This window comes from Brassica napus, chromosome A3 (assembly GCF_020379485.1).
Source record: "Brassica napus cultivar Da-Ae chromosome A3, Da-Ae, whole genome shotgun sequence".
Taxonomy (NCBI): domain Eukaryota; kingdom Viridiplantae; phylum Streptophyta; class Magnoliopsida; order Brassicales; family Brassicaceae; genus Brassica; species Brassica napus.
The window spans coordinates 2,713,009-2,731,445 of record NC_063436.1 but is presented as its reverse complement, the minus strand read 5'-3'; the positions used below and the strand labels follow the sequence as shown (position 1 = coordinate 2,731,445).

General features: G+C 41.0%; 3 protein-coding genes across 6 annotated transcripts; 2 read left to right on the top strand and 1 right to left on the bottom strand.

Annotated features, from left to right (window-relative positions):
• Positions 1 to 60: 60 nt before the first annotated feature.
• Positions 61 to 6,960, top strand: LOC106431788 (paired amphipathic helix protein Sin3-like 2). Of its 2 annotated transcripts, none has more exons than XM_022711615.2 (22): positions 61 to 300; positions 394 to 472; positions 628 to 789; positions 882 to 1,068; positions 1,164 to 1,262; positions 1,353 to 1,520; positions 1,607 to 1,889; positions 2,165 to 2,301; positions 2,377 to 2,452; positions 2,527 to 2,562; positions 2,655 to 2,860; positions 2,935 to 3,089; positions 3,167 to 3,294; positions 3,397 to 3,651; positions 3,808 to 4,455; positions 4,571 to 5,163; positions 5,276 to 5,376; positions 5,472 to 5,610; positions 5,693 to 5,845; positions 5,952 to 6,118; positions 6,269 to 6,380; positions 6,489 to 6,960. In XM_022711615.2, the coding sequence occupies exons 2-22, from the start codon at positions 396 to 398 to the stop codon at positions 6,630 to 6,632; spliced, it is 4,026 nt and encodes a 1,341-aa protein (XP_022567336.2). In that variant the 5' UTR covers positions 61 to 300; positions 394 to 395; the 3' UTR covers positions 6,633 to 6,960. The 2 variants fall into 2 exon arrangements, with proteins under 2 accessions (XP_022567336.2, XP_013728067.2); XM_013872613.3 differs by having other exon boundaries at positions 63 to 300; positions 4,544 to 5,163.
• Positions 6,961 to 7,886: 926 nt separating this feature from the next.
• LOC106431756 (alpha-mannosidase 2-like) lies at positions 7,887 to 16,471 on the top strand. 2 transcript variants are annotated; one of them, XR_007329695.1, is made up of 5 exons: positions 7,887 to 8,660; positions 8,740 to 8,889; positions 8,970 to 9,002; positions 12,974 to 15,895; positions 16,045 to 16,471. XR_007329695.1 is itself a non-coding variant. In XM_048770209.1 (4 exons), exons 1-4 carry the CDS (start codon positions 8,061 to 8,063, stop codon positions 15,710 to 15,712), a joined length of 3,522 nt encoding a protein of 1,173 aa, XP_048626166.1. In that variant the 5' UTR covers positions 7,887 to 8,060; the 3' UTR covers positions 15,713 to 15,972. The 2 variants fall into 2 exon arrangements, 1 of the variants encoding a protein (XP_048626166.1); XM_048770209.1 differs by lacking the exon at positions 16,045 to 16,471 and having other exon boundaries at positions 12,974 to 15,972.
• LOC106431766 (senescence-associated carboxylesterase 101) lies at positions 15,913 to 18,228 on the bottom strand. Of its 2 annotated transcripts, none has more exons than XM_048770227.1 (3): positions 18,055 to 18,228; positions 17,487 to 17,802; positions 15,913 to 17,216 (listed from the first exon to the last, which is right to left on the bottom strand). In XM_048770227.1, exons 1-3 carry the CDS (start codon positions 18,069 to 18,071, stop codon positions 16,041 to 16,043), a joined length of 1,509 nt encoding a protein of 502 aa, XP_048626184.1. In that variant the 5' UTR covers positions 18,072 to 18,228; the 3' UTR covers positions 15,913 to 16,040. The 2 variants fall into 2 exon arrangements, with proteins under 2 accessions (XP_048626184.1, XP_048626189.1); XM_048770232.1 differs by having other exon boundaries at positions 17,952 to 18,116.
• Positions 18,229 to 18,437: the final 209 nt, after the last annotated feature.

Genomic DNA, 18,437 nt, shown 5'->3' with positions numbered 1-18,437 from the left:
TGCCGCTGAAACAAGTCAATAAAGGGAAGGATTTTGCCGTCGTTGTTTCTTCCCTTCTTCATATTCGAAACTCTCTCTCCTCTCTCCTCTCTCCTCTCTCCTCTCTCCTCTCTCAGTCGTAGCAGCTCCTTTGGACAATCTCTTTATCTCCGTCTTGCTTCTTTGTTCTGATTTAACTCTGTTTTCATCGCAATTCTTCTTCGGTGTATGCGCACAATCTGAGAGAATTCATGTGAATTAGTCGCCGGTGATCGAAGTTGTTTCTTCTCGATTTTGAGAGATCTGGGGTTATTTGGTTAGGTATCATTAAACTTCATCTGAATTTGAATTTCAAACTTTAGAATTTGGTTATTTACTAATTGATGATCTTTTTTTTTTTTTATGTTTCAGCAGCAATGAAGCGGATTAGAGATGACGTGTACTCCTCCGGGTCTCAATTCAAACGTCCTTTGCCCTCTTCTCGTGGCGAATCGTGAGTTTCACCCTTTTTAAAAAAAAATCCAATTAATCATTAAGGTTTTCTAGGTTTTAGTTGGTGATCAATTTTGAAATTTTCATCACATGCATAGTGTAATTCAGTTTTGGTTCAACGCGATCTTGAGTTATAAGAGCTTGTTTTTGGTGCAGATATGTGCAATCTCCAGTCCCTGGTGATGGGGGAGTGAGCTCTCAGAAGTTGACAACGGATGATGCTTTGTCTTACTTGAAGGATGTCAAGGAGATGTTTCAAGATCAACGGGACAAGTATGATATGTTTCTTGAGGTTATGAAAGACTTTAAAGCACAAAGGTGAGACCTTTTGCCTTTCCTATTATCATCAGATTGATTCTTTTTTTTTTTTTTGTAGCTTCTGGAAACGTTTTTGATATTGTATTTTACAGGACGGATACATCTGGTGTGATTGCACGAGTCAAGGAGTTGTTTAAAGGCCATAACAATTTGATTTTCGGGTTTAACACCTTTCTGCCTAAGGGGTTTGAAATAACGCTTGATGAAGTAGAAGAAGAAGCTCCACCTAAGAAAACTGTTGAATTTGAAGAGGCTATATCTTTTGTTAATAAAATTAAGGTATGCAAGAAGTTTCTAGTCTCTGTCTTCTTTCCAAGTGCCCTTACACCTAGTATCTCAGTGTATCTGTATTTGTTTGTTTTATCTCTCTGCAGAAACGGTTCCAGAGCGATGAAGGTGTCTATAAGTCTTTCTTGGAGATCTTAAATATGTATCGGAAGGATGATAAGGACATCACTGAGGTTTACAATGAGGTAGTGTCAGAGTTGGAGTCACTTTATCTCTTCTACACGGTTACAGTTGAAGTTTACCAGTTTTTTTGTAGCTCTAATATCTGTTTTTAGGTATCGGCTCTTTTTGAGGACCACCTGGATTTGCTTGAAGAGTTTACTAGGTTTCTGCCAGAGTCTTTGGCGGCTCATTCAGCAGCTCAGTTAATCCGGAGTCAGGCCCAACGGTATCATGACCGAGGATCAGGTCCTCCTCTTGTGCGTCGAATGTTAATGGAGAAGGTATGGTGGTATTGGCTACATTTTTTTCCTGTCTATCACTGTTGTCACGTCTCTCTTTTCTCAGCTGATACATTTTTCATCACCAGGATCGCCGACGAGAAAGGGCTGTTGCTTCTCGGGGTGACCGTGATCATAGTGTTGACCGTTCTGACCATAATGATGATAAAGCAATGGTTAAGATGCACAGAGAGCCGAAGAAACGAGTCGATAAGGAGAATAGAGAAAGGAGAAGCCGTGATTTGGACGATGGAGAAGCAGAGCAAGATAACTTGCACCATTTCTCAGAGAAAAGGAAGTCCTCCAGAAGAACTGAGGGCTTTGAAGCTTATTCCGGTCCTGCTTCACATTCTGAGAAAAACAATCTAAAAAGTAAGCAGCTTTTGAACTATATAGAGATTCACACCTTTTCTGTTTTCTAGGCCCAACAATCATAATGCTTTATACAAGAGCTTAGTAACATGCTACACGTCTTCACGCTATCATCACTTCCAATATATAAGTTGATGTATTGTTGATTTTTTAAATTATCACAAGCTGATTTTCTAATTACTTGTCGACAAGTATGCTAGGGTTCAACTAGTATATTCCTGTTTTCTGATACTTACGACACAATCTTGTTTTCTGTGCTTCTTTCATTGTGTTAGGCATGTACAACCAAGCATTTGTGTTTTGTGAGAAAGTCAAGGAGAGACTATGCAGCCAAGATGATTATCAGACATTCTTGAAGTGTCTCAATATTTTCAGCAATGGAATTATCCAAAGGAAAGAGCTGCAGAATTTGGTAGGTGTACAAATAGCTTTAGTGTTGATGGATAGGGGCGTAAAATTTGTATTAACTCCACTCTCTTTCATTCAGGTTTCTGATCTGCTTGGAAAATTCCCTGATCTCATGGATGAGTTTAATCAGTTCTTTGAGCGTTGTGAGAGTAATGGTATTTAAAACTGCCTACTGTCTTTTTTCTAGTGAAGGTGTCTAGTTGTTTCTGATCATCATCCTATTTTGCAGATGGTTTCCAGCACCTCGCTGGCGTTATGAGCAAAAGTAAGCAGCACTTTCGTACCTTCTTATATGCTTTTTCTCTTGACTTTCTACGTCATTGGAACTACTAACACTGTTGGGTACACTTGCTGCAGAATCACTAAGCAGTGAAGAACATTTATCAATGCCAGTGAAGGGGGAGGAAAAGGAAACGGAAACGGAAAGAGAACACAAACGCGACCTTGATGCTGCTAAGGAAAAGGAGCGTTCCAACGACAAGTACATGGGGAAATCTATTCAAGAGCTTGATCTATCTGATTGCGAGCGGTGCACTCCTAGCTACCGACTCCTCCCATCGGATGTAAAAATATTTTTGGAGTTCTATATTGCATCCGAGGCATTTTAACTGTACTTACTATTATATCTTATTTGCAGTATCCAATACCTTCCGTCCGCCACAGACAGAAATTAGGGGCTGCTGTTTTAAATGATCACTGGGTTTCTGTCACTTCAGGAAGTGAAGACTACTCTTTTAAGCACATGCGCAGAAACCAATATGAAGAAAGTTTGTTTAGATGTGAAGATGACAGGTACGTTTTACTGAGATTATATATTGTGTAGTTTTGAGTGGTTTGTACGTTGTGGTTTTACCTTCTTCTTGTTACAGATTTGAGTTGGATATGCTGTTGGAATCTGTGGGTTCTGCTGCGAAAAGCGCAGAAGAGTTGTTGAATAATATAGTTGAGAAGAAAATAAGTATAGAGGGATCCTTCCGGGTTGAAGACCACTTCACAGGTCTGTAGGTGTTTAGTGATTGTAACACTCATCTCTCTTTCCCTATCTTTGAGCTCTCATCTCTTGTCTTATACTTACTATTTTGTTATTGACTTATTACAGCCCTAAATTTAAGGTGCATAGAGAGACTCTATGGCGACCACGGTCTTGACGTGACAGACCTAATACGTAAGAATCCAGCCGCTGCACTTCCTGTAATTCTTACTCGTTTGAAGCAGAAACAAGAAGAATGGACAAAGTGCCGTGAAGATTTTAATGCGGTCTGGGCGGATGTGTATGCGAAGAATCATTACAAGTCACTTGATCACCGCAGCTTCTATTTTAAGCAGCAAGATTCTAAGAACTTGAGTGCCAAAGGTAAATAAACTCTTGGAATATGTTTGGTCCATCAAGAAGTTTGTATATAAGTAACCACGATAGTTCTTCCTCACATTTTATTGCATACATCCATTTGTCACGTGTCTATTCTTTCATTTACTTATTTGTTCTCATAATTTTTTTATTTAATACCAGCGCTGGTGACTGAAATCAAGGACCTGAAAGAGAAGTCTCAGGAAGAAGATGATGTTCTTCTGTCTGTAGCTGCTGGTCACAGACAACCCATAATTCCTCACTTCGAGTATGAATATTTGGACAGGACTATTCATGAAGATCTATTCAAACTAGTACAATTTTCGTGTGAGGAGATATGTTCTACAAAGGAGCAGATCGGTAAAGTTTTGAGGCTCTGGAAAAGTTTTCTGGAGATGATGCTTGGTGTTCCTCCCAGGGCCAAGGGGTCAAATTCTGTTGAAGATGCAGTAGAAACCAAGCATCACGGTGCATTGACGAGTGGGGATGTTAATGTGAGCTCTGACTCGACAAATTTGGTTTTGAGGCAACTAAACTTTGCTGCCAATGGAGATGAGTATGCTTCATCTGGGGTCTCCAAACATGGCGCGATTGGTCTGTTAAAGAGGGATTCTTCAGCGAAAGAAAATTGCAAGGATGGTGATCCTGCTAATAAAGATGGTGCCACCTGTTCTTCTGTTAAACCTCAGAAAGATCAAGAAAATGGAAATGGAACCGATAAACGATCTGGAGATGTTGATGATAGAGTAGCCACATTCCTAAGTGGGGTAGAAAACAACAATGGTAAAGTAGGGAGTGGAGATTCGTCAGGTACTTTCAAGATTGAACTTGATTTTTTTCTTCAGTTTGTGTGCAATGTCTACCTTAACATGACTGTTTCTTTACTTTTATTTTTAAGGTTCACGTGGCATTTTATCCAAATCAGGTGACGCTATAGAGAACACTGACACCATAGTTATAGCAAATGGAGTGCTGCCAGATGCTTCTAAAGCCAACAGTAATTATGATGAACCTGGTGGTCCATCCAATATTGAGAAGGAGGAAGGTGAATTGTCACCTATTGCTGATTCTGAAGACAACTTTGTTGTTTATGAAGATCGTGGTTTGAAGTCTACTGCCAAGCCAGAACATTCCGTTGAAGCTGAAGGAGAAAATGATGATGATGCTGACGATGAAGATGGTGATGGTGATGGTGATGATGCTTCAGAAGGTGGTGAGGACGCGTCCGGAACTGAATCTATTGGTGACGAATGTTCACAAGACGGTAATGGTATGGAGGAAGAAGGTGAGCATGATGAGATTGATGGTAAAGCTGAGAGTGAAGGAGAGGCAGAGGGGATGGATTCGCATCTTATAGAAGAGGACAATCGGTTGCTTCCATTGTCAGAACGTGTTCTATTATCCGTTAAGCCTCTTTCAAAGCATGTAGCTGCAGCAGCGTTGCTTGATGAGAGACAAAAAGATTCCAGAGTGTTCTACGGGAATGACGACTTTTATGTTCTTTTCAGGCTTCATCGAGTGAGTGCAACCGTTTCTTATGATTTGCTTTCTCAGATTAAAAGTCTGAAAAATAATTTTTACCTTGAAAAGATTAAGTAAATTTTTTAAAAAATTGGGTTTGAATTTCCAGGTCCTGTACGAGAGAATTTTGTCTGCAAAAACATATTGCACAGGCAGTGAACTGAATCGGAGAAACACGAAAGATACTAGTTCACCAGATCCTTATGCAAGGTATATTCCTTAGGCTACGTAGCATTTGGTTATTGCTTTTATATAGACTATGGAGGTTATTAAATTGATAAACTTGCTTTGTGTGTGTTGTGAAGGTTTATGAGTGCTTTGTTTAGTCTGCTTAATGGCTCAGCTGAAAGTTCCAAGTTTGAGGATGAATGTCGAGCTATTATTGGAAACCAATCATATGTTTTATTCACGTTGGAAAAACTGATATACAAATTGGTTAAACAGGTGCGTTCTTGGTTTTAGATTTGATCATTTATACTTTCCAGACATTATATTCCTTTCCTGACTTCCATTTCATCTATTGCAGCTTCAAGCTGTTGTAGCGGACGATATGGATAATAAGCTTCTTCAGTTGTACGAGTATGAGAAATCTCGGAAACCTGGGAGGGTCATTGACTCGGTGTATTATGAAAACGCGAGGATTCTCCTTCACGAGGAAAATATTTATCGGTTGGAATGTGTAAGAACCGTAAACCAATTCTCTCTCTCTCTCTCTCTTCATTGAGGTATTACGATTGTTCGTTGACCCTGAAACTTGTTTTCTGTGTGTTCTGATTCATATTCAGTCGTCCTCCCCATCCCGTTTGTCAATCCAGCTTATGGATAGTATAGTCGAAAAGCCGGAGGCTTATGCAGTCTCCCTGGATCCCACGTTTTCAAGTTATCTGCAAAAGGAGTTCCTTTCCAACTCATCAGGGAAAAAAGTAGTCCCACAGGCCATTGTGTTAAAAAGGTATATCGAGTTTCAGTACCTTTTTTACCCGTTTCTAATCACATAAATCATCTCTTACTGTGTAATTTGGTACAGTTCCATTACTTTTGGAATGATTCAAGACATTAGGTACATAAAACCAAGTTGTTCCGCTGAATTCTTATTGTGCAGGAACATGCGTGGATACTCTGGTCTGGATGATCTTGCAGTAGCCTGCAAGGCAATGGAAGGAGTAGAAGTAATTAATGGCCTTGAATGCAAGATGTCTTGCTCTTCCTACAAGGTAACAGCGAATCTAGTCTTAAACCAAACCGGTATCGTTTTGAAAATCTAGAACTAGAACCAATCTACACATCAATAAGTGCTTATGTATTCATAACATCTCTTGTAGATTTCGTATGTTTTGGACACGGAGGATTTCTTCCATAGGAAGAAGAAGAAGCAGAAGAAGCCGTCACATGAAAAATCATCATCGGAGCAACGCAAGTCGTACAGAGTAGAAAGATTCCACAAGTTTCTCTCAGCTTCAAGATGACAGCAACAACAAGAAGAACATCAAAACGGATCTTTTATCAATTTACTTCAAACACAAGGAAGGTTAGAGGCTGACCAAGTTCTCTCTGCAACTACCCCAGGATAAAAAGAAGTTTCAATACTTTCTCGTTAGTATACTATTCTGTGAAGAAGTTCCTTGCACAGTAGTGTGTATTTATCTAATTTGTATCTTGATGATTTAGGTAATGTGTGGATGTAAATATTGGAAACACATACATGTTTGTCCTCTTGGTTTGTATCTACAGACATAGAAAAGTTCGAAGGAGAGATTCTCTCTTTTTATATAAATAAATGATTTGTCAACGTTCCTTGTTAGTTTCTTCTCTTACAGAGAATCATTCCCCAATAACACCTATTTATATAACTTTTCTCAAAGAAAAATCAACCTGTTTTGATCAAACCTAACCAGAACTAGCTCATAAGAGAGAAGATGAAGCAGACGTTTATTCATCATACATGGGCTTTTTCTTCCTTCCAAATTTTGTTGGGCCATTGAATTTTTTCAGCCCATTTAGTTTATTTGACCATTTCAACTCCTGCTGTTTAAAAAAAATTAGGAGAATGCGCATAGTGTGTTTTACTTTTACCTCCTCTGGCTATCTAAAACCATGATTATTCAGAGATTCTTAGGATGAAACTTTTATCAGAATATAATAATCCGTCTCTTAACTTTTAACTAAAAATACTAAGAACTAGTTTTTAAATATGAGAACACCACCCTAAGAACCCTCCAATAATCATGTTCTAAAAGACTAAAGTCCTGTTCGTTTTGTAAACGCGGAGTCTAGCGGCAGCGACACTATGACGGAGAACAAAATAACAGAATCAAGAGTTGAAATAGACGCGACTGGATTCCCGGAGACTTGAAAAACGAGACGCTTGTGTCGCTTATAATTTCAGCGTCCCCTTTACTTGTCGATAGTTGACTCTGCGACTGAAAAATAGGTAAGCCATATCTCACCGGCGTCTGTATTGCCGTGATAAAATGTTGGATTTTTGGTCGCTGCCGCTAAAAGTGGCGGTTATAAAACGAACAGGACGTAAGACTCTAGTCCCTGCGTCATCATCGAGCTCAATCAGATCAACATCGTACAGTCTCAAGAAACTAAAAGGTGTGTTTGGATATCAAGCTTTGTTCTGAACTTGTTTGGCGGGGACTTTTCAAACTATACATACCCGGTTGATGATTAAATTATACGGTTGACCAAAGTTGACCGGAATCTAGCTCGTGATTAAAAGACAATACTACCACTGACGACTACTCGAATTCACCGTAAAACCACAAGAAAAGTCCACCGTGGATGGATCATTCAGTTATATAAAACTCATAGCCGAAAGAAACTAAACGGATCAGGTAAAAACGACGTAGTTTCATTATTATAAGACTTCGGAATTTCCGAGGAGAGACATGCCCTTCATCGGCGGCAACACCCGCCGTAGTCCCCCCGGCAGCGGAGGCGGAAGCGGCTGGGGCCAATCCCTTCTCCCAACAACAGCCTCATCCAAATCCAAACTCCCGATCAATCGAAAACCACGGAAACGAACAGCTCTCGTAAACTTCCTCTTCACCAACTTCTTCCTCGTCGCTCTCGCCGTCTCCCTCCTCTTCCTCCTCCTCACGCTCTTCCACTTCGGCGTCCCGAAACCGATCTCCTCCCGCTTCCTCTCCTCCTCCTCCTCCTCCTCTTCCAGATCCAACCGATTCGCAAAGCCGCGGAAGAGTATCACCAACCGAAGGCACGTAAACAATTCACTCTCCGTCGCCGCCGTGGTGGATATCACTACCAAGGATCTGTACGATAGGATCGAGTTCAAGGACGTAGACGGAGGTCCGTGGAAGCAAGGGTGGCAAGTGACGTATAAAGGAGACGAGTGGGAGAAGGAGAAGCTGAAGATCTTCGTGGTGCCTCACTCTCATAACGATCCTGGGTGGAAGCTGACGGTGGAAGAGTACTATCAGTTACAGTCGAGGCATATCCTCGACACCATCGTCGAGACTTTATCCAAGGTGACGAAAAAGTCAACATACCGTGATGACGTCAGCGAGAATTGCATTTTAATTTTAGTTTATTATTTTTTTGGTGTAGGATTCTAGAAGGAAGTTTATATGGGAGGAGATGTCGTATCTGGAGAGATGGTGGAGAGACGCTTCGCCTAGTAAGCAGGAGGGGTTGAGTAGTTTGGTTAAGAATGGGCAGTTAGAGATCGTTGGAGGTGGTTGGGTGATGAATGATGAGGTAATGTTTGCTTGATAAAAAAAATAAAAAATGAGATATGTTGAGATGAGCTAAGTGTCTTTTTTTGATGTTATGTGCAGGCTAATTCACATTATTTTGCTATAATTGAACAGGTATGTTCTTCATCTCTTGACTTTTCATTTTTATGCATTTAAGCTTTCTACTTGTGTTTGTTTTTTAGAAGTTTTTTACTTTTACTGAAATAAAGATGATGATGATGACAGTGGTTACTGTATTTCTCATTTTATGTTTTCCTGTTCTGTTTCTGCTAGTCATTTCGTTTGTATTTATTATGTCACATCTGGTTGGTTATAGTTAGTCATTACCTAATACCTCGTTTGAGCTCAAAACCCTCGTTTTGGTTGTGTGTAAATAGTGTGATAAGCTTGCAGTAGCTCTATTTGCTGAGCTGGCATTTGAAGAGATACTCTAACTGTCCCAGAGTCTTTGCCGTTGCACGAGCCACCAAGTATAAATATACAGAATCGTCCTTTCCGAAAAGGGCAGCTTTGGATTTAGAATTGAGTCGCGAGACTTGAGTGAGAGCAGCTGGGTTAAGCCAGTGTTCTTGAGGAGATTGTGCTCGGGTTAAGCCGACGCATCTCAACGGTTCGAGATCCAAAGTGTAGTTCGCTATCTCATTGATTCAATAAAGTGTTTGGAGTGTTGTGATTGAGTTGTTACAAGAGAATCGATAGGTAAAACTCTATCAATTGGTGCGGTGAGCCATTCGATTGCTGCGACGGTGAAGTTGAGCTCGGATCCTATCTAACGCAAGAAGATCCGATCGTTGGTGATTTGTTGTTTGGAGGATCGCTGAAGCTGAAGCTGATATCGCGACGATGAGAGAATCGAAGAATCGCGTGGTGACGTCGGGAGCAGAATCAGTAGCTACGGAGAGTATAGAGATCCGAATCTTCACCGAAGATGATTTGCGATCATGGATTTCTTGGTTGGAGAAGTTCTTTGTGCGAGAGGATTTCACGGATGATGATGATAAGCTTAATTTCGCTCAAAGCTTCATGGATGGTGAAGCTATATCGTGGTTCCAGTGGAGACAATCATTGTGGTTGTTTAACAGTTGGGAGGCACTGAAGAAATCTTTGTGGTTGCGGTTTGGAAGCGATGATGATCCGGAGAATATAAAGTACAATATGGAAATTGAGAAAGGTTTGGAACAATTGCGAAGCTCTCGTTCTTGGACTGAATCAAAAGGCAAACGAGTTTCCAAATCTTCCAATCTTCATCCTCAGGATATGCCAAAGTTTGACGGTGACATGCCTTATGGGTTGATATCTCGAGTAGAACGAATCTTCAGATCTTTCCAAGTTAGCGAAGAGGACAAGCTTGAATTTGTGTCTGCGAGCTTAGAAGGAGTTGCATTGGATTGGTATACTAAGGAGGTGACAGAGGGTGCTTTTATGGATTGGTCAAATTTTAAGAAGAGATTACTTGCTCACCTTTCTCCAACCAAGCGTAGTTTCCAGTCAGACGTGATACTGACGGAGGAAACAGTGTCTATGAGTGCTAAGACAGAATTGAGTTGTGAGAAAGTGTTATCTGACACCTTTGGGACTGAATCACATTTACCTACTTGTGTTCTGCCACTTGGACCAGTAGAAAGTACAACGTTTGAGAAACTTCAGGTTCAAACAGAGGATGAATTTACACCACCATCCCTCGATTTTGAGTCCATACCTTATGTATCCAAGCTGGTAAACAAAAAGTTTCTTCGAGACAAAACAAGAAAGCAGACGCGGAAGCAACGTTTGTTTCCAAAATCTTGGCGGTTTAAATATAAGAAGAAGATGAAGTTGAGTATAAGCAGTGCGCTTCTGGGTTTAGCAATGGTGAATGATATGAGATTTGGTTGGCTGCACAAAAGAAAGAAACTTTTGTTGTTGAAGCACAAGCTGAGAATGGATGACATACTTTGGGAGAAGATTAATGGAAGGGGTTCTGTTGCCAACGATGTTTCAGAGGCTGCTGCTTTGGTGTGTATTACCGGTAACGGTGAGAATGAGAATGCGGATGTTAGTCTCAGACAGACAGAAAGTGAGCCAACTGTGTTGAAGCTTTTTTGTGTACATCAACGGTGTGATCAAAATTCTATAAGGGTTACAAGTAAGAAGAAGAACAAGAGGTATCTTAAGACTTGGCATTTCAAATACAAAGATGAGGAAACAAATTTTCAAAATGTGGAGATGACCAAGGGAATGGTTTCTGCTACTTTTGAGATCTTTGATGCCTTGTCGAGTATTGTTAGAAACGATGGTGCTGCTGTGCATTTCAAATACAAGGATGAGCGAAAGAATGTTTTACAGGTGGAGAAATACAAAGTAATGGGCTCAGTTATGCAGGAGAGTTCTAATTCCTTGGTGAGTATTACCAATAAAGATGATCGTGGTGTGAGCAAGAGAACATATGTTAGGCTAAGAAAGGCAGATGATGAGGTTCCTGATGGGAGGTTGATTCGTAGACAGAAGACCAGAAAATCTTGCAGGACTTCACAACAAAAAAATTGTGGTAAACAGAGGATCACAGTGAATGACGCCTTGAATTCAATAATGGAGCTGACTTCAGAACTTTTCAGCTGTGGCACAACCACCTACTCAGTAGTTTGTGTGACATCTTCTGCTGATACTGAATCCAGTCATATGGTACTTGTTGAGCACTGTACAAGGTCTTCCAAAGTCTCTTCTGTCGTAGCTTCCACCACTGAAAAGAGGAGACAGATGCATGATTATGTAACTGGCTTATCAGGCAATGCTACGTTAGAAACTGTCTTGACGTTGCTGTCTCAGTTCATAAAAGAAGATGTACAGAAGACAAACTTGTGCAAAGATTGGGGATTTAAGTACAAAGCTACAGCAGGGCACAGTGACAGAAGTTGTTTTTGGGGGAAGAATAAATCTGAGATATTTCAGACTTTTTCAGCTTTTGATCTGTTTCTTCTGGTCTGTCTGCAGTCTCAGACCATGTCTGGTAATTCTAGTTGGGAGCAGTCAAGCAATAAGGTGATGTTGATGCAGTTTTCAAATGGGAACAAGCCTATGCAAACATGTGTTGAAAGTCTGTTACATTTGCAAGAACAACGAAGACATAAGCAGAGAAAGTGTATTAAGACTTGGATGCTTAAGTATAAATTCCAAGACACACTTCTCGTAGGGTTGAAGAACAAGTCACAGGAAGCTTTAGGCAGATTGGTGATGGGATGTTTGCCGAAAGATACTGGGAAGAAAAGAAGCTTCTCAGTGCAGGCAGAAGAGAGTTTGCTAAATACACTTGTTTGGCAACGACACTCATGGTACAGGCTGTGGTTCACCAACTTGCAAACCAGATCATATACTGCGAGCATTTTCAGGTCTTTGGTTCTGTCAATAGCTCAGACTATACTGCACAAAGTTCACAAAGTTTGGCACCGGTGGAAGAACAACATCTCTCTTCTTTGTGAGTGCACTGTTCTTTTCAGTCATGGCAGCACAACCTTAAGAGATGTTTGCCGTGTTTCATACCCAAGCTTGAGGGCAAGCTTGTCAAAAGGAGGGGGGTATTGATAAGCTTGCAGTAGCTCTATTTGCTGAGCTGGCATTTGAAGAGATACTCTAACTGTCCCAGAGTCTTTGCCGTTGCACGAGCCACCAAGTATAAATATACAGAATCGTCCTTTCCGAAAAGGGCAGCTTTGGATTTAGAATTGAGTCGCGAGACTTGAGTGAGAGCAGCTGGGTTAAGCCAGTGTTCTTGAGGAGATTGTGCTCGGGTTAAGCCGACGCATCTCAACGGTTCGAGATCCAAAGTGTAATTCGCTATCTCATTGATTCAATAAAGTGTTTGGAGTGTTGTGATTGAGTTGTTACAAGAGAATCGATAGGTAAAACTCTATCATAGTGATGTTAGAATATCATTTGATAGAGATACTGCTAATTTAGCCAGCCGCTTGTTGCTTTGTGTTCGTATCATGAGTTTTTTTTTTCCTTTTTGGGTAAAGCATCTTCCAAGAGTTAGGGTTCCAGGTTTTTTTTTGTGTGTAAACCATATTTTCTCAATATACTGGCTTATGTATCTGATTTTGTACTTGCAGATCGCAGAGGGTAATATGTGGCTGAACGACACAATTGGGGTCATTCCTAAGAACTCATGGGCTATAGATCCCTTTGGCTATTCGTCAACTATGGCTTATCTCCTCCGGCGTATGGGTTTTGAAAACATGCTTATTCAGAGGACTCATTACGAGCTCAAGAAAGAGCTTGCCCTGAATAAGAATCTGGAATATATTTGGCGTCAGAGTTGGGATACCATGGAGACAACAGATATTTTTGTTCACATGATGCCTTTCTATTCATACGATATCCCACACACTTGTGGGCCAGAGCCTGCAATTTGCTGTCAGTTTGATTTTGCTCGGAAGCGGGGATTCAAATATGAACTTTGTCCATGGGGAAAGCACCCAGTGGAGACCACACAAGACAATGTGCAGGAGAGGGCATCAAAGCTTCTGGATCAGTACAGGAAAAAATCCACCCTTTATAGAACCAATACCCTTCTTATACCTCTTGGAGATGATTTTCGTTACATCAGTATGGATGAAGCCGAGGCTCAGTTTCGTAACTACCAGATGTTGTTTGATCACATCAACTCTGATCCTAGTCTAAACGCAGAGGCAAAGTTTGGCACTCTGGATGATTATTTCAGAACGCTTCGAGAAGAAGCTGATAGAGTAAATTATTCTCGTCCCGGTGAGGTTGGCTCTGGTCAGGTTGTTGGTTTCCCTTCTCTCTCAGGTGACTTCTTTACATATGCAGATAGGCAACAAGATTATTGGAGTGGCTATTATGTTTCAAGGCCTTTCTTCAAAGCTGTTGATCGTGTGCTTGAGCATACCCTTCGTGGAGCTGAGATCATGATGTCGTTTCTCCTAGGTTATTGCCATCGAGTTCAGTGTGAGAAATTTCCGACAAGTTTTGCTTATAAGTTAACTGCTGCAAGAAGGAACCTAGCTCTTTTCCAGCATCATGATGGGGTAACCGGAACTGCTAAGGATCATGTGGTTCAAGATTACGGCTCCCGGATGCATACTTCATTGCAAGACCTTCAGATCTTTATGTCTAAAGCAATCGAAGTCCTCCTTGGGATCCGCCAAGGGAAAGAAAAATCTGATCAGTCTCCATCATTCTTAGAGGCAGAGCAAGTGAGATCAAAGTATGATGCTCAGCCGGTTCACAAGCCAATTGCTGCGCGTGAAGGAAATTTACACACAGTTATATTCTTCAATCCATCGGAACAGACGAGAGAGGAGGTAGTGACCGTCCTTGTCAACCGTGCTGAAATATCGGTTCTGGACTCAAACTGGACTTGTGTCCCTAGCCAGATTTCTCCTGAAGTGCAGCATGACAAAACCAAACTGTTCACCGGCAGACATCGCCTTTACTGGAAAGCTTCCATTCCAGCTCTTGGTCTGAGAACGTATTACATTGCTAACGGGAATGTTGAATGCGAGAAAGCTACACAGTCTAAACTCAAATACGCTTCTGAGTTAGACCCATTTGCTTGCCCCTCTCCATATTCCTGCTCAAAACTTGACAGTGAAGTGACTGAGATAAGAAACGAACATCAGACTCTTGTCTTTGACGTTAAGAACGGCTTACTCCAGAAGATAGTCCATAGAAATGGACCGGAGACTGTCGTGAGAGAAGAGATTGGTATGTACTTTAGTCCAGATAGTGGAGCTTACCTGTTCAAACCAAAAGGTGAAGCTCAACCGATTGTTAAATCCGGTGGACATCTAGTCACCTCCGAGGGACTACTAGTCCAAGAAGTCTTCTCGTATCCTAAAACGAGATGGGAGAAATCCCCCATCTCGCACAGCACCCGGGTATACACTGGAGGCAACACTCTTCAAGATCTAGTGGTTGAGATGGAGTATCATGTCGAGCTTCTTGGAGAAGACTTCAATGACCAAGAACTAATTGTCCGGTACAAGACTGACATTGACAACAAAAAGGTCTTCTACTCTGATCTCAACGGTTTCCAAATGAGCAGGAGGGAAACTTATGATAAGATACCGCTTCAAGGAAACTACTACCCAATGCCATCTCTCGCATTCATACAAGGCTCCAGCGGTCAGAGATTCTCTGTACACTCTCGCCAATCTCTTGGTGTTGCAAGTCTTCAAGATGGTTGGTTGGAGATTATGCTCGACAGACGCTTGGTCCGTGACGATGGGCGTGGTCTAGGGCAAGGCGTGATGGATAACCGAGCAATGAATGTTGTATTCCACCTTCTTGTGGACTCCAACATCTCTCAGGCGGACTCTGTGTCTAACCCTTCCCTTCTCTCTCACCTCGTAGGTGCTCACTTGAACTATCCCATAAACACATTCATTGCCAAGAAACCGCAAGACATATCGGTGCGTGTTCCGCAGTACGGTTCGTTTGCTCCTTTAGCCAAACCATTACCGTGTGACCTCCACATTGTGAATTTCAAGGTTCCACGTCCATCAAAATACTCTCAGCCATTGGAAGAGGACAACTCAAGGTTCGCCCTTATCATCAACCGACGAGCTTATGACAAAGCTTATTGCCATAAAGGAAGAAGAGCAAACTGCACAAGCGTGGCTGATGAACCAGTGAACTTCTCCGACATGTTCAAAGATCTTGCAGCTACAAAGGTGAAACCAACTTCGTTGAATCTTTTGCAAGAAGACATGGAGAGTCTCGGATACGATGATCAAGAACCACCCCGAGATGGTTCAGAAGGACGTGTCTCGATCTCTCCCATGGAAATACAAGCTTACAAGCTTGAGCTACGACCTCACAAGTAAAAAAAAAGTATCTAGTTAAGACTGATCGTTTGACTCTTTGGCTGGTTACAGCCTCACAAGATCGTTGACTAAGAGGTTGAGCTCAGAATCTGCTTCTTGCTAAAAAAGCTGTTCGGGAAACGTAAAACTGACAAAAGAGAGAGTAGAAGCTGGAGAGCCTTTGTGTGTCCATGTAAAACTACTGTAAGACCTTAGTTACATAATTTTCCTTAAAAATGAACTTTTAATTTTCATGGAAATAAATAGTTGAATACAATCAATCATCAACTTAACATGCAATGTAACTGATTATTTTACTGATAATAACTCTTCAGTACAACATTCTTCATCAGCAGGCTTGACCATAAGTCTTGTACTCCCCATTGATCATAAACTCGGTGAAGTAAGAAGGTGGAGAATGAACGGCTCTGATCTCCTTGTACTCTCTCCACCACTTCATGAAACTGCTTCCCTCCAAGAAAATCTCCGGTGAAACCTCACGTTTTCTGATCATCTCCCACACGTCTTCTTCAAACGTCATGAGCTCTCTACTCACCACTTGTGTTTTGGTTAGAATCATAGCTTCCTCAACTTTAGCCCAGAAACAAGAATCAAACGTCAAAAGATCACTCAGGTCACTGTTCTTCGGTCTATCCGGGTTAATATTTTCTGCCTTGAACAATTTCTCGAGCACAGCATAGTGGGGAGACCTTCCAGTGGTTTGATAATCTGTTTTACCACTGAGGTAATACTCGGCAATGTCGAGCGGCTCGACCATCCGTCTGTAATTGTTTGCGGCTAAGAGAGACCGGGTCTTGAAAAGCGCCTTTTCGCTCTGAGGCATCTTCTTCACTTCTTCAACCAATTCTTTCCAGTACTCATTTAGCTCTGTTTTGCGCTTCTGAGCATCCACTTTGTCTTGTGAAGGACAAGACTCCATAGTTCTATACCAATCGTAGAAACCCATCTTCAACTTCTTGCTTTTCTTCTTGTCCCATTCAAAATATATCATGTTTATCTTCATGTCGATTAGCTTCTGAAGCCGATCAAAACGCCGCTTCTTGTTCTCAGCACGTTCCGCCATTCGGCTGAAAACGCCATCATCAATCGTCAATGTTGAATCCACCACCACAGGTTGAGCCAGACGACCAGGAACTTCTCCGTAGTCTACTACGTCCGTGTTAGGACCGCCTAGCAACTCCGTGACAGTCATAGGGTCGTCGATGCAAACGCATTGGGAGCCGACCCAAATCAAGAACGTTCCAAAAGGCTTGAAATATTTGTTCACGGGAGTTTGGGCAGCGTCAGCCACGTGAAGGAAACATGAGTTCCTCCAGGAGTCCTCAAGAATCTGTTGCAGCTTATCGTCTCCTATGAAAGCCGAGCCAAACGTGATGCACAAGGGACGTTTGAATTTAGGCTCCACTTTCTCTGTAAGCCACAGCGTAAAGAGAGATGCCACAGATCCTCCTAACGCAGCTCCTGTTATGATCACTTGTTCCTTGGACTTGAGCAACTCAATCAACTGCAAAACAACAAATATGAGTTTTACTTTCAAGGATTTGAATGAGTCTTCTATTTTTGAAACTTTTTCATTTCATAATAATTGTTATTTTAACATTTTTTTTATTACACAAAAAGTGTTACTTTAGAATTCTAATGCATATTATACTTAATTTCAGCTGAAACTTAAGGAAAAATGTAGCGACACTTATTCAAAAAAATGGATGGAGTATAAAGTTGTTGGCTTATTAAAAAATAGTCAAAGAGAAGCAGAGTTGGATTGAGAATTTACCTCTGATCTGAGGTGAATGAGATCTTTCCTGACGGAGTCAAAGAGCTGGTAAGCAGGTGTGTGAAGGGGGAACGAGGGGTTCTTCTCAGAACATAGAAAGTGAAACGGATTCTGATCTTCTGACCCAGACATAAGAGTGGAAGCAGCAGAATCTAAACGGCAACTCGGTGCCGCGAAGACCACAATTGTGTATATGCCTTCATGGTAAGGCTTGAACTCTAAACCTGAAACTTGATTTCCATGGGTTTGGATCTTACTCAATGCCTTGTCTAAGACACCGGACTTCAACACAAGGTTCCCTTGCTCCAAAGATTTTCTTCCAAAAAAAACAATGAAGTTAGTCAAATGTCCAAAGAACAAGATTTTCAAGAATACAATGTATATTAAAAAAAAATTGAGAACAGGTTTGTATAAACAATTATGTATAGATTATTTAATCTCTAACTTTATTAAAACAATATATACATTTTGATTATATAATCTTCTGATCTGTAATTGTTTAGAGTTCTATAAATTTCAGGATCAGCCTTCAGGTAAGTAACTGGAAAAAAGTAGTTGTACTACATACAGTATAGAAGAATTCATGGCTTGAACTGGAGATTTTCGGTAGAGAAGAAAGATAGAGTGTCTAAATTATTGGAAGTAGGACAGACGATGAAAATGAGAGTTATTCGGAATATATAATAGAACCAAATAAATAGCTATTTATTTTTCGCGAAAAAAATGAAAATAAATAAGAAAAAAAGGAATTCCTCGTTCTGAATTTTCCGCGAAGGATCCATGCGCAAAAGCATAGATTCGTTGCCCCCACACGCTTTCGAGTCGAGATATTTAGTTGACGTTCACACACAAGTGCAATAACCAATAATACAATAAACAAAATTGCTTTTCACTACAGTTTCATGACGACAATGTCAATACTGGTTAACAATTTGTTTAGTAGCACTGCTG

Bases quoted from the DNA above. Each gene is read 5' to 3' on its own strand.
- LOC106431756 (XM_048770209.1), top strand. From the start codon at position 8,061: ATGCCCTTCATCGGCGGCAACACCCGCCGTAGTCCCCCCGGCAGCGGA. The intron at 8,890-8,969 runs GTAATGTTTGCT...TGTTATGTGCAG, and splicing joins GTTGGGTGATGAATGATGAG to GCTAATTCACATTATTTTGC. The intron at 9,003-12,973 runs GTATGTTCTTCA...TTGTACTTGCAG, and splicing joins ATTTTGCTATAATTGAACAG to ATCGCAGAGGGTAATATGTG.
- LOC106431766 (XM_048770227.1), bottom strand. The intron at 17,217-17,486 runs GTAAATTCTCAA...GTTGTTTTGCAG, and splicing joins TCATTCACCTCAGATCAGAG to TTGATTGAGTTGCTCAAGTC.
- LOC106431788 (XM_013872613.3), top strand. From the start codon at position 396: ATGAAGCGGATTAGAGATGACGTGTACTCCTCCGGGTCTCAATTCAAA. The intron at 2,861-2,934 runs GTAAAAATATTT...TCTTATTTGCAG, and splicing joins ACCGACTCCTCCCATCGGAT to TATCCAATACCTTCCGTCCG. The intron at 5,377-5,471 runs GTATATTCCTTA...TGTGTTGTGAAG, and splicing joins TCACCAGATCCTTATGCAAG to GTTTATGAGTGCTTTGTTTA.